Source organism: Polyodon spathula, chromosome 17 (genome assembly GCF_017654505.1).
Source record: "Polyodon spathula isolate WHYD16114869_AA chromosome 17, ASM1765450v1, whole genome shotgun sequence".
NCBI lineage: Eukaryota > Metazoa > Chordata > Actinopteri > Acipenseriformes > Polyodontidae > Polyodon > Polyodon spathula.
The window spans coordinates 10,062,744-10,075,825 of NC_054550.1; the positions used below are offsets into that span (position 1 = coordinate 10,062,744).

Below are 13,082 nucleotides of genomic sequence, written 5' to 3' on the forward strand. Positions count from 1 at the left end.
CGGGTCCATCATGCCTGAAATCAACATGCAACATAGAGATGCAGCTTTTAAAAAGAAAAGTGTTCATTTTTGTTAGGTTAACGATCTTTGGTTCTCTGTTTTTTATACTTTAATAATATCCACAATAGACTAAAGGATAGACCGTGTGACCTACAGCACAGGAAGCAAGTCAGTCTGTATATACTGAATTAAACACCTCAACATAGGCAATGGATTTTAAAACCTTGGCTAGCACACCTGCAAATGCGTGGTGTCAGACAGTGGGAACCCCCTGAGGAATGTAACCTGTGTGTCTTGTTTGTTGTGCTGCAGATGAAGTACTGCAGTGACGTGCTTTCCTGGCTCGCAGACTGTTTCACACAGAGCAGCCTCAAGTGTAACAGAGCAGCTCCAAAACACTCAAGTAAGACCCTTCTTGCAGAGAAGTGAATAGGTTATACATTACAAGCACTTTGTGAAAAAGGAAAACTTGGTAAAATGGAGAGCAGCCAAAGTTTAATTGAATTCAAGTGCTATTTTCAAAATATGTTAAAGTACAGGAAACAAAAATGCTGTATAGTGGCACCCAAAAATATTTACATTATCTTAACTGTGGTTAGCTTTCTGGATGATCTAAACGGAGGTGGAGCTTAATATTTGGTGCCGATGGACAGATAGCAGAGATCCCATTGAATGCTCCGATCTACAGCAATAGCTATCATGATATAATATATGGAAAAACTTTCCTCTAGAATTGACTTGTTATTACCATTCACTAGTTTTGTCATTACTCAAAGTGCTGCATAATCACGAGGAGGCGCATGCGTCATGTAGAATGAACCTGTTCTCTTGTAGGTTCCACGGTGAGCGGTTCAAAGAAGCAGCAGAGGTCTACGGCTGAGGAGGAGAGCATTGGCAGAAGGACAGACACTTTGACTGACTTGAAGTACATTGATGACTGATTACGTAATACAAACCAAGGGACCAATGAAACACATTTGCACTGAAAGATTAAACACTCGGGTCAGTTATTAATAAGTGTAGTCACTCTAAAATCTCCACTAAAAATCAATGTAGTTTTAATGTAGTTTTGTGGAAACCAACAAACAAGGGTCTGCAAGATGGGAGTCTACCTACTAGTAATGGCCAGAAATGAAGCGTTTGTCAGGGAAGTGGTTTCACCTTTAATGTAACTACAGCACAGTACCAACAAGAATATTTCTGGAAGCTCTCTTCCCTAATGCCACAATCCTCTGTAGGCCCAGTTGTGCAATTTGGATTCTTTTTAAGTTTGTTTCATTTTTTATGCAAGCACAATTACAACTTCAGTCTTCAGTATGTTTAGCTTTGTGAGATACATATTATTTAAAAGATAAATATTAAAAGACAATATTGTTAAAAGAGGCTGACAGATGCATTAACTTGATTGGAATGGAGCTCAGTCTGTTATCTATCATATCACCCAATGTTTAAAACATAATTCTGTCATTTGTCTCATGGGATATATATAGTGAAAATTTAAATTGTGTTTATAATGAATAGGAAGATAATGCATCTTATTATATGAGTCAGTTTACCAATTATACTATTAAACAGTTTTCACCTGAGAAATGTTAATAAGATATGCAAAGTTTGTAGGTTTGTGATTATTATTTTTTTTAATTGAATATTTTATTAATATGAAGATGTACACTGAATATGAACTCAGTATTTTAGGTTATTATACTCATGGTAAACACAACTTGTTTAAAAAAATTCCCCTTTAATATTACACTTATTTTGCAAAGCAAGTAAATGAAAAATAACACAATTGTTTTTTTCGCTGATAAAGGTTTTCAAATATATAGATAACCTTCATGGAGTACTGTAGTTTAAGGATTGATTAGGTTGCTTACGCCCATCTTCATGAGTTCACAGCACTCATTGAACACTCATGGAGTATTCTGTTTATATAACAAGGATATCATGTATAATCATATCAATGAAGAACTTTCCTTATATATATAGTCCTGCATCCGTTTAGCATTGTGGTCTAATTTGGAACACTGTGGTGTGCCCAATGATTTGAATGAATGAAAGACAGATTCCAAAACAAGATCCGTTATTAAAAAAAATAAAATAAATCCATTATATTATAGTGTTGAATGTGAAAATGTTACCTAATGTTAGAACTGTTCAAAGTATCAGTGAAAATAACAAGGAAAGCTTTAGTTACTCACCTGTACATGTTTCTCTCTCCATGTGATATCTTCATTCATTGACTCTCATGTCACAAGGTCCAAATTAAAAGAGTTTAGCAACTATGGACTGGGTGAGACCCAATTCTTCCTTTGGCACAGCTGACTGCACTTGCTGTACTTGACTGCTTGTGTTTGTTTCTCAACCAGTAAAGTTAGGTGGCTGCCTGGCACTATTCTTTTGGATTTGTCTTGGCAAACAAATTAATCAGTAATGTTATCTGCCAAGACTGGGCAGTCACCATAGTGGAAATGTCGGGGTAAATGTTTAGTCCGGTAATTTAAATAGTGAACAACATTTACAATGTAAAACAATTCCTGCACTTGGGTTTTCAATACATCCAAATGATTTTAACAAGGGTTTAGGATACTACAAGATGTATTTTGTCTTGAAAGTGGCTGCTACGTACTATGGACACATTGTTGTAAAGACATTTATCTTGCAAGCTTCATCACCGACAGCATCTTTTAAAGCCAGATTGCTATAATTCATAAAACAGTTCATTTGGATAGATGGTTCTGAAAAATATAGTTATACGTCCCCCCATGTGTTGCCACAACTGTTTAAACAACGCACCTGTCTTTTCTTTTCATTGTTAACATCCTGACAACTTTTTACACTTATAACTTTAAAAATTGGTTTTAAAAACAAAACAAAAACAAAAACAAAAAAAAACCAGTGCTCAAGGCTTTCTGTTCCATACATCATGGATCGTTACGATTGCGTTGCCTGTTTGACAATGTGAGCAATAATCCTTGCACTCAGTGCACTACAGCGAACATTTTAAAAAGATCTTTGAAACCGATTTTAAAGTTATATGTGTAAAAAGTTGTCTGGATGTTTTTTAATAAAAAGAAACATTACAGGTGTGTTCTTTAAACCGTTGTGAAAGCTATATTTTTCGGAACCCTGCTACTTGCTCTTAAATATCCTCGAATACATAATGGACTCCAGAATGGAAAAACATACCAAATGAAGTTACCAAACCAGAAATAAACAACTCAGACTATTAATTTAGTTTAATCTAGCTGAAGTTAATTAGTCAATAATCAATACATTCCACAACTTCAATGGCATCCTTAAATGTTATCCATGTATTACCAATGCACAATGACTGGGTGGGATATTTGTTCTTCATTTTACCCCAATAGAATAGTGGCTGTCAGAACTGGTACAACATTTAATTTGAGACCTGACTTGGCAGTAACCATGGCAGAACCCCATTAACTGTAGCATGAACAGCACCAGAATGCACGATTTACACAGTGACAAACAAAACGGAACTTGCAAATCACCAGGATTATTACAGTTTTAAGAGTAAGGAGCTTCAAACTCTCTCCTTTACCTTTTCATGGGGTTTGCAATCATTCCGTTATGCATATTGTAGATACTCAAGTATGTTAGGATGCTTTGAGAAAGAGTTCAGGAGCTATTCTTCAGTTCTAGTTACCTGGCATAGACATATGTAATAGGCCAGATCAGCCAAAGGGTCTCTGTTTGAGTAGGCGCCAGCACCCTCTAGTGCACACTAGTGTACTGCAAGGAAAACAAAAGGAAATTTGTGTCCAAAGTGGCAGATCTCTAGAAGGTTCATTACCTCTTTAAAGACATTTTGGCCGATCTAGCAGCTCCTGAGCTCAGACATACAATATTTAATAATAAAAAGCACAGTATTTGAGTAATCGCAATTTGAACCACTCAGAATAACTGCAAACATCATAAAAGGTAAGCAGGCAGGTGAAAAAAATATGTGAAGCTACAAAGGACCCTGATTCACCTATACATTCTATGTTGACCAGGGGTCACAGTCTGTATGTGGAGACATGAAAAGAAAACCCAAGTAGAAACTGTTTGTTTATTAACTCAACGTCAACAAAAATTAAACAAAAACAGGTCAACATGTTGTTAGTCATTTGTATCTTTGTTTTCTTTTTTTCGTATTAGTTTAACTCCATTTCACCACTGTGTTACTGCAGCATTTCTTAAAATAAAGTAGCTATTTAGGGAACTGTAAACGCTCTGAGACTGGAAGAAAACTGAGTATGTTACTGATTGAAAAAATTGGTGATGCAGTAACTTAAAAGTACTGCAGTTTTGTTCGTTTTTGAGTTTCATTTCAAATCAGTGCGCCAAAATTGTTGCAGGAAGGAAAATGAACCAGATATACTATGATGCTCAAAGTCTGTGAAGACTTTTGAATCCTCTTGATAAGCTTACCAAATCTAAATAACAGGTTTTTCTTTTTTTTAATAGAGACTTTTATACAGTTTTGACGCTAGAAGTGTTAATTTACTTATATAAAAAAAGACCATACATTAGTCAGTCTAAAACGGTGAGGATAGGGGCATTTTTTAAAGACAGACAAGGGTGTCTGAAGTTGTATGACAATTACTTTCTTTAGAAAGCACAAGTAGGCACCTGAATATTAAGGTAAAGTCTAGAAGACAAACCTCGACAAAGTGCCTAGACAAAGTGCTTGCCTGCTATGCTTTCAGAAAAGTTCAACAGGCACTAAATGCGTTTCAAATTATTGTTTGATAAGCAGCATCCAAGTAGTCTCGTCAGCTAAAAATGCCCTGGGCCTGTACAATTAAAACTGACTCAGATTACATTCAATAGTAAACATGGCATAAAGCCTTTCCTAAGTTACGTTAAAGGAGGCGGACTGGCATTTCAATCAACAATATCATATTCATAGAACGTGTGACATTACCTGATACATAATATTGAGGATAGACAGACAGATCTAGATTATTCACAATACTTTGCAGAGAACTACACTTTTCACAGCAGTTAAAACAGAACTGAACCCAGAAAAAAAGACACAGCTATTTATATTATCATGAACGCCAAGGGTACTGTATTTAACTTCAAGCACGAGATGCAACTTTACAGCTATCCCCCTCCCCATGCTTGTGGTTTGCTATAAAATATTTAGTAAATGAAAAATAAATCCAGTCATACGAATATGTAAATTAAATTAGACAATAAAAAAGTTGGAAACTTATGAGATGAACCATGAGATGCGTGTATTTGTTCTTATATAATAATGAACACAGCATTATACATCAATAACTAGGCTTTGTGAATTTCACTCATTTTTGGTGCATGTTGAATAATTGAAGCCATCATGCAAGTACTGTAGTGATAAACCGGAATGTTAGACAGCAAGGTTCTTACTCACACTGCTTTGATTAAGTTATACTGGGAGAAACCACAGCTGGATTTTACAGAACTTGGATGGCTTCAACAACTTATTTTTAGGATTATCTTGGGATAACCAAAATATAGGTAGTTGATCTAGTTGATAAAATACAGGTTAATTCCTGAATGCTCTAAAATACTTGACACAACGTGCCTTTGTGATGGCTTCAACTTGAAAACCGAAATACTTTTATATTGCAAATATTTTAGTATCCTGGTATAATAAATCTGACATACCTATATAACTATAATCTTAGATTCCAGCTGTGTAGTGTGTAATCTTTACATCCGACACACTCAATTTATTAATTTAAAAGGGACTATACCTAAGAATTTGAATGGACTATACTCAGGTTTGCTATACATCATTAAAATGATTTATTTTAAAAGCAATACTGTTTATCATATAGCATCTTTCTACCCAGTACAGACTGCTATCTTATGGAAAACTATTTGACAGCCCATCTTTAGTTCGGGACTCTAGCACCCAGTTAATATCTATATACATGCTTGTTCTAGTTTGAGCACAGCCTTTCCAGGAGTTTATATTAGGCATTTGATTATTTTAGGAGAATCATTTCATAAAAAAAAATCTTAGTATAATAAAGTTGTATCATTTTTAACAGGTACATTTTTAGTTCCACATTTATATTTTGTATCCCTTGGTTTCACAGCAGAACACAGCTTATACATGTTAATTAAAGGCGATACATTTACCTAATAAATCTTTCCACAAATGATGTGAATTTTACTAGTTTGCCTTAAATTATTGGTTATGAAAAGCACAGTTACATATTTTTTGTAGCAGAAGACCATTCTTAAAAATCAAAACGCATGTGACTCATAAGAGACAAAGCGATTGGCTGTAGGCACCTGATAATTCCTGCAACCAGAAAAGCATGCAGGTAAAGCATGGGACAAACTGAAAACCATTCCTCGTGAAATAGAGCAACTGATTAAGAATCTCTTGTTGGCTGTACTACAAAAATATTTTAAAGAAGAGTGTTTATTTCAAGACAAACAGAGCATTCAAGGCAATGTCTACCAATTAATTAGATTTTAGTCCTTTAAATAAGGTTGTAAGTCTAATAAGGTATACAGTATGTAACTGATAATCCATAAAAAAATATTTGTTTCAAAAGGTGTTATAAAAAAAATCTAGCCCCAAGTTAGAGTATACATGTCCAATTTTAAAACATCAAAACCAACATAAAATCATAAAAGTCTGGTTACAAACTCTAATTGTTGACTATGTGGGGAAACCAAACATACAATAGTATATATAAGTTTGTATAAAAGGAGGAACAGATTCTGCTATAAGAGGTAAATCTTTCTCCCTACTTTGTGTTTAATAGTGACATTTAATCTGTGACATGACATACAGCAAGGTCTGTTTTATTGATCTTAACAGGCAGCAGCATTCACCAAACCATTCCTGCTATTGCATTATTTTGCCATTTTTGGATATACAATCACATTGGCTGTACTATTTGTTAAGAATGGATTAATATAGGTATCATTATAAATGCATTAATTTGCATACTATTTTGCTTCCTTGGCATGCATAACACCACAGCACACTTCACATTCTTTCAGGGGTTAGATTAGTGCAGAGATGATTCAGAATTTGCAACAAACAGAAAACAAAATCGTAGCTTACTGAATTTAACACAATTTAAAATATTACTTATTAGTGGAAACAGATTTCACCAAAGTAACATCACTTTCCCCTTTAAGGTGTTAGTGTTTACCTTTAACTTAACAAAAACTTGGCGCATAGCACCACTTGGCATCAAAATATTACATTATTATCAATTACATTATTATTATAATTTTTTTTTTTTTTTTAGTTCATAGCATGACCTACAGTCGAAGCAATCACATCATAATACACTCCAGTTCCTATCCGAGTTCAGAAATGGTACAATTTCTCCACTTAGATAAGTCACGGTTAAATAATTCCCAGTTAACCCTGTGAGATTTTATTTTAAGCACTTCCACCTTAAAAAAAAACAAAACAAGAAAAACACTTGCAGTTGGGGGGTGGGTGGGGGGGGCGGAAACACTAAAAGATGCGGATCATGGAGGAGAGGGCTGCTCTTCCATTGACCTCTCTATGGTTGTAAATGTTCAAAATGTAGGGGAGTGAAATTAGCAGGTTAACAAAGATTTTAAAAAACACCATGAACAAAAACACTGTGTGCTGCAGTGTCTCAGAGATGTACCACTAGTCATTTTGTGCTATACTGTACATGGGATACAGCAGCCATTTAGATTTTTAACAAAATATTTAGGATTCATTCTGCTGGAGTCAAATGGGAAAACGTCTTGAATATAATTTTTTAAATCCTTTTTGAAGGTATCAGTAGTAGTAAGAGTGAAAGCCAGACTGCCCTGCTCCTCAGGATTTCCTGTGTCGCACCCCCTCTCTGTTCTGCCGGATTCTCGCTGCAGGATTCTCACTGCCGTTGCTCAGAGGTATCTCTTGCTCACTCATGCTCTCCTGCTTCTGCCGCCGCGTCTCCTTGTATCGCAGCGTGATGTCCCTGCACCACAGAAACAACATGGTTAGCAAAGTCAATTTTCACCAACTTGCACTTTATGCACCTTTATGTGCAGAGTGAAAAACAGACAGAAAGCAACAAAGGAAAGTGAAAAATGGCCAAAAAAACCTTAAAATATTGAGATATCTTCACCCAGGTACTGATAGTAATATCCAGGCTAAGCAGGAGAAACTGAGCACAGCAGATTTCAAGTAACAGCTTTTCCACCCCTTAACAGAAGAATACAGAAACTGCCCTTCATGCTGTTTACCACTGGAGGGCACAAGTGTTTCAAGTCAGCACGGTCTCTGCTCGAGAGAGGCCCAGGACTGAATGGCAGGCATGGGGTGTTCAGGTCAGGGTGGCGGTGCACTCGCGAGCTGTGAGGGGACGTTCTTGGTGTCTGCTGAAATCCTGCCTGACTGTAGTCAGTGTTCCTAGATACGATACAATTACATTTTTTCATTATACCGCAATTGGATGAACTACAGATAGATTTGGCAGATAAACTGTCATCTCCTTTGTGTTGCTTAAGCAATTGTAAAGTAAATGTTACAGCATAGTGTTAACAAGTGTTCAACTACAGCTGTCAGTACTATGAAAACTTAACACGACCTACATCCAGAATCTGAAAACAAATGATATTGCAAAAGATATAGCCAGCAATAACTCATCCTGGCGTCAGTGCCATGACGTAGTTAATAAGCTGCGTTCCCAATATTACACAACGGCTTTTAAAAATGTCTGTGCAAAGTTGCATCGAAACGTCCAAATAAAGTTTAAAAATTGAATGAGCCATTCAAGATGTTACTCAAGAAATGCAGTAAGCAGTAACAGCATACGCAGCATATAAGTACATGAATACCAACATAGCAGAAGTACAAAATGTTCCAAACACAAAATGGGAAAAGAAAATGTGATCATTCAGAAAGCCCTTATTTTCAGCCTTGCGGAAAGTGCAGGAATGTGAAGACAAGTCAAGCCAGACGTCAAACACAAAAACCAAAAGCTACATTGACCTACCTTACTGAACATGTACATTCCCGCTGAAGACATGGGGAAAGAACACAAGACAGGCTTTAATGGGCATGCTAACATGCAGGGAAAAACCTATACAAAGCTTGTAACCACTGTCAACAACAATTATTCAGGGCGTCTTAATAAACAAGCATTTAAAGCAGTCACAAGCCACCGTTGTCTCTATAGGAAATCAAGAAATGTGTGCACCTCCCCCTAGTGGCCAAACATGGATGACACCCTCCAAATATAGCAAAGCTAAAAATCACATGCTAATCCCAACAGGTTTCTGAATGGTGTGTTGCCTATTTCACTGTTAGACAAATATTACAAAAACTCAGAATGCACTGCCTGTGACTGCTGCCCTAATAAAAATGTGTGTGTGTGTGTGTGTGTGTCTATTCCTTTAGGGGATTACTCTGATTTCAAAATGTAAATAGAATGTAATATTAAATGAATACTTAGAGAGAATGTCACTTTATATTTGTAACTTCAAAAGTAGAAAACAGAATCTTGTTGTTATACCAACTTGATGTATATTTATTTAGCTAATATGGCGACCCTCATATTGTTTTTGCAATTTCAAAGTTACACATATGACACGCTGCAAAAATAGAAATACAAAAATAACAGTAACAAAGTCAACTGGACTAGGTACACTTGCACACACACACACACACACGCGCAACATGTGTTTGCCTACCTTGGTACAGTTTTATTTTAAACTGACAATATATTGTAGAAATACTCATTTACCATCAATAACTGCTTCCTGCCAACTCCTTGTATGTACAGGGGTGTGCAATTCATATCGCCCGATGCCCAGGGTAACAAAATTTGTGTGAGGGACAACGAGTTTTACTGTTATGCCTGTTGGACAAGTACTTTTGTTCTTTTGTCACAACGTTCTGGTGCTAGAAAAACTCCTGTTGCTTTCTAGGGAGTCACGTACGTGCGGAAGTCTCGCACATACAAATGAGGGAAAAAAAGGCATAACTTACAACACAGCTGCTCTTGTCCCCCTAATTAAGTTTGAAACAGTCCCAATTGGGATGTGCACGCAACTCAAAGTCACAGGTGCTGCTTCAGATTTGGGAAGCAAGTCTAAACGTTAATATCATAACCCTGGTTCCCCGAAATAGAAATGTAACCATTACCGAATGGGTATTTACCTCCTAACGACCCGAAACCTGAATAAAATATAACAAAGCTGCTCAGCCGATCCTGTGGAGCAGTCATGCCCACCCCCGAGGGTATAAAGGGCTGCACGCACAGATCTCAGCGTCGTTTTCCAATCAACCTTGAGGGTTATTGGTTACATTTCTATTTCAGGGAACCAGTGTTATGATAATAACCTAATGTTCCCTTTCAAGTATGAAATGTAACCATTACCGAATGGATCAAAGCCGTTGCAAAGACAAGACTGCAGCACGACCGGAATACTGCAAGGCTAAGTCGAGGCTGCCTTGTGCGTTACCATTTGGAACCCCTGTAGCGTAGCTAGAGCTAAAATATTGAGGGAGAAACTCATGAAAAGCTATCCTTAAAACGGTAGTTCCAAAACCAGGGTTTTGAGGGTCCACAACACTGAGTCTGTAGAGCCTAATAAAGGTATTGGGAGGAGTCCACACCACTGCACTGCAAATGTCCTCGACAGATGCACCATGGAATAAAGCCCTAGCAGACAAAAAATAGTTCAGATTGCCTCCAAATTTTTGTCCTGTCAACACAATACTCTAGGGCCCTGTGACAGGGGATATCCTGTCGCTGGTTCTTGAGTGCATGTGTGCCTTTATGGAAGCAGCTGGGACACACAACAGGAGATTTTTTTAAGCAGGTAGGCTCGACTGGTGCCGAGTTGATCGGGAGGTTCTGGTTGGCTGGGTGGGGGGTCGTCCCTGGGGAGGCTGTGCGGAGCTCAAAAGGTGTCTACTTGAGGCGACTGCACCACCATGCATTCCTATAAACACCCCTATTTATTTATGGTAAATATATGTAGAATCTGCATTCCTAAAACCCGCCCATTCATGTGCTTTCTAATATAAAAAAAAAAATAAAAAAAGTTCCAAAACAAAACACTGTCAGTTCAGCTTGTTAGTTACACACTGCTTTGTTTGTGTTGTGCGCCTGTAGCCCTGAATAAATATATTTTCAAAGAAACAAGAAATCACTATTTAGTGTGTGCAACAGAAGCATACATTGGGATACCTCTGACAAACAACTGTGGATATCGGCCAATTGCAATATACGCTGACCCCTTGAGGGTGGAAGACTCACTCAAATAAAGAAATGAATGTACTACAATAATAATAATAATAATACAATTATGTGCCAAGCAAGTACATAAGGTGAATTATCTGACTACAACATTTTAATTTCAAAGAACAAAAGCGAACTCGATCTGGAGCGCCATGCTAAAAAGAAAACAGTGGGTTCAGTATGGATACAACAGGGCAGAGAAGCAAGGACAACAATATAAAGTTAAACTCTTTACTTAAAAGACAAATCTGTACAAAATATACACTAAAAAAAAAAAAAAAAAAAACAACACGTCATGTCCGTGTATTGGTCCCCAATACTAGGACTATATAAAGGATAGGGAAATGCATGTCACAAGTGGGCGGAGCTAGTAAACTTTAACAGTGCACTCGCACTTGCCCTGGCAAAATGTTTCTTGACATAATCAAGCATTAATTTGCATAAATAACAATCACTCACTTTATAGTAACGATATTTTGTATTGTTATTAAAAAAATACCGGTATATCCTGGCGCTGCCATACAACATCTCTGCAATGTATTCAGTACTGAGTGGGCTCCACAAATGGCGCCTGTAATTGAGTACCGAACTGCATTACAGGAATGACTGTTCTATCCTTCTTTACATAGTCCTAGCCCAATCCCGGATGTCCTGTGGAGGAGTAATCATTTATATATATATGCCATGGGGCAAGTCGTGAGGTCAAACCCACAAGGCTGGAAAATGTCTGGGAAACACCCGACTTGTACCCGAAATGGGAACGTGTAGTTGGTGCTCTGGCATTCTGCAGGGTGTCCGCAACCCTATTGAAAGTCCCAGACGGCTCAAATGCAGCCATTCAGAGGTCAGACCTAGAGCTGCAGGCTCGATTCCCCGTGCCTGACTGAGCAGGTCGCAGCGCTTCGTCCATCTCCATGGCTGTCCGCTCAGGAGCTGCTGTACAGTACCCGGCTGGGAGCGGAGTGGGTCCATGACCTTGGTACCGGTTCAGTGCGGGTTCACTGGGTAGAAACGTATAGGGATGCCTACCTGTAAAACCCACTGGCAAAACCACTCAGTCAGTATCACACACAAGACTGAGAAAAGACTGCTTGTTAGAATGGACCAACAGCCTTCACAATGGTGATGCTAAAAAGCTGTCACCGAAACGGCATCAAGATACTGTGGTTGGAATTGCTTAAAGCAACAAGAACCGACGTGTATCTCGGTCTTGCGCAGTGCTGCTGAGCATAGACACAAGTGAAAATACATTTTCAACAAAAAACAGTAATTAAACAATTACACAAATAATATAAAACGTCTCATTAGTTCTACACAAAACACTACTGTATCCATTGTGAACAAATCGCTAGTGGTGCTCTTTTAGGCAAAGTTCCTGTTCCTTTAGCTGGAGCATTTACAATGGGAAAAATTGGTTTCACCACAAGAGTGTTCCCTTAGGCGAAGTGTTCTCTTAGGAGGTGTTCCTACATGCAGAGCCAACAGTACCATTCAATCCTTTCTATTGAATTTTAGGCTCAGTAAAATCTGATATGCTTCAAAAATCAAAAGATTTGTGCAGCTCTCTTCAATTACAGCAAAACCTTTCAATACATTGGCATGTATTCATTAAGAAAACCCTTATTATTTTTAGCTACAATGCTATTCGATTGTGATGTGCAAACAGCATTAAGCTTCATTTTGGTAAATTTTTATTTTTACCCACACACTGAGATAACAAAGGCTGTTTGTGTAACAAAGGACAGTTTCAACATAAACTAGAAACTGAACAATAACAAAGAATCCCCAAGTCATATCAGAGTGAATGGTTTGAATTCATGAAGTAAACTGGATATGTGAAAA

At 37.5% G+C, this 13,082-nt stretch overlaps 2 protein-coding genes across 3 annotated transcripts in view; one reads left to right on the forward strand and one right to left on the reverse strand.

Moving 5' to 3' along the window:
- Positions 1–2,785, forward strand: part of LOC121329713 (transient receptor potential cation channel subfamily M member 5-like) — a 36,395-nt gene extending 33,610 nt beyond the window's left edge. The window contains exons 24-25 of the mRNA XM_041275409.1: positions 313–403; positions 835–2,785. Coding sequence (XP_041131343.1) covers positions 313–403; positions 835–941 — 198 coding nt within the window. The 3' untranslated portion in view covers positions 942–2,785. The remainder of the gene's footprint in view (positions 1–312; positions 404–834) is intronic.
- Positions 2,786–7,489: 4,704 nt separating this feature from the next.
- The window catches only part of LOC121330068 (phosphatidylserine synthase 2-like), a 56,048-nt gene continuing 50,455 nt past the window's right edge, over positions 7,490–13,082 (reverse strand). Inside the window, exons 13-14 of one of the 2 annotated variants that reach the window (XM_041276336.1) lie at positions 8,988–9,010; positions 7,881–7,967 (exon numbers count right to left, since the gene is read on the reverse strand). In XM_041276336.1, the coding sequence (XP_041132270.1) occupies positions 8,989–9,010 (22 nt within the window). In that variant the 3' untranslated portion in view covers positions 7,881–7,967; position 8,988. Of the gene's footprint in view, positions 7,968–8,987; positions 9,011–13,082 lie in introns of both variants that reach the window. The other variant, XM_041276335.1, reaches the window with a different exon arrangement.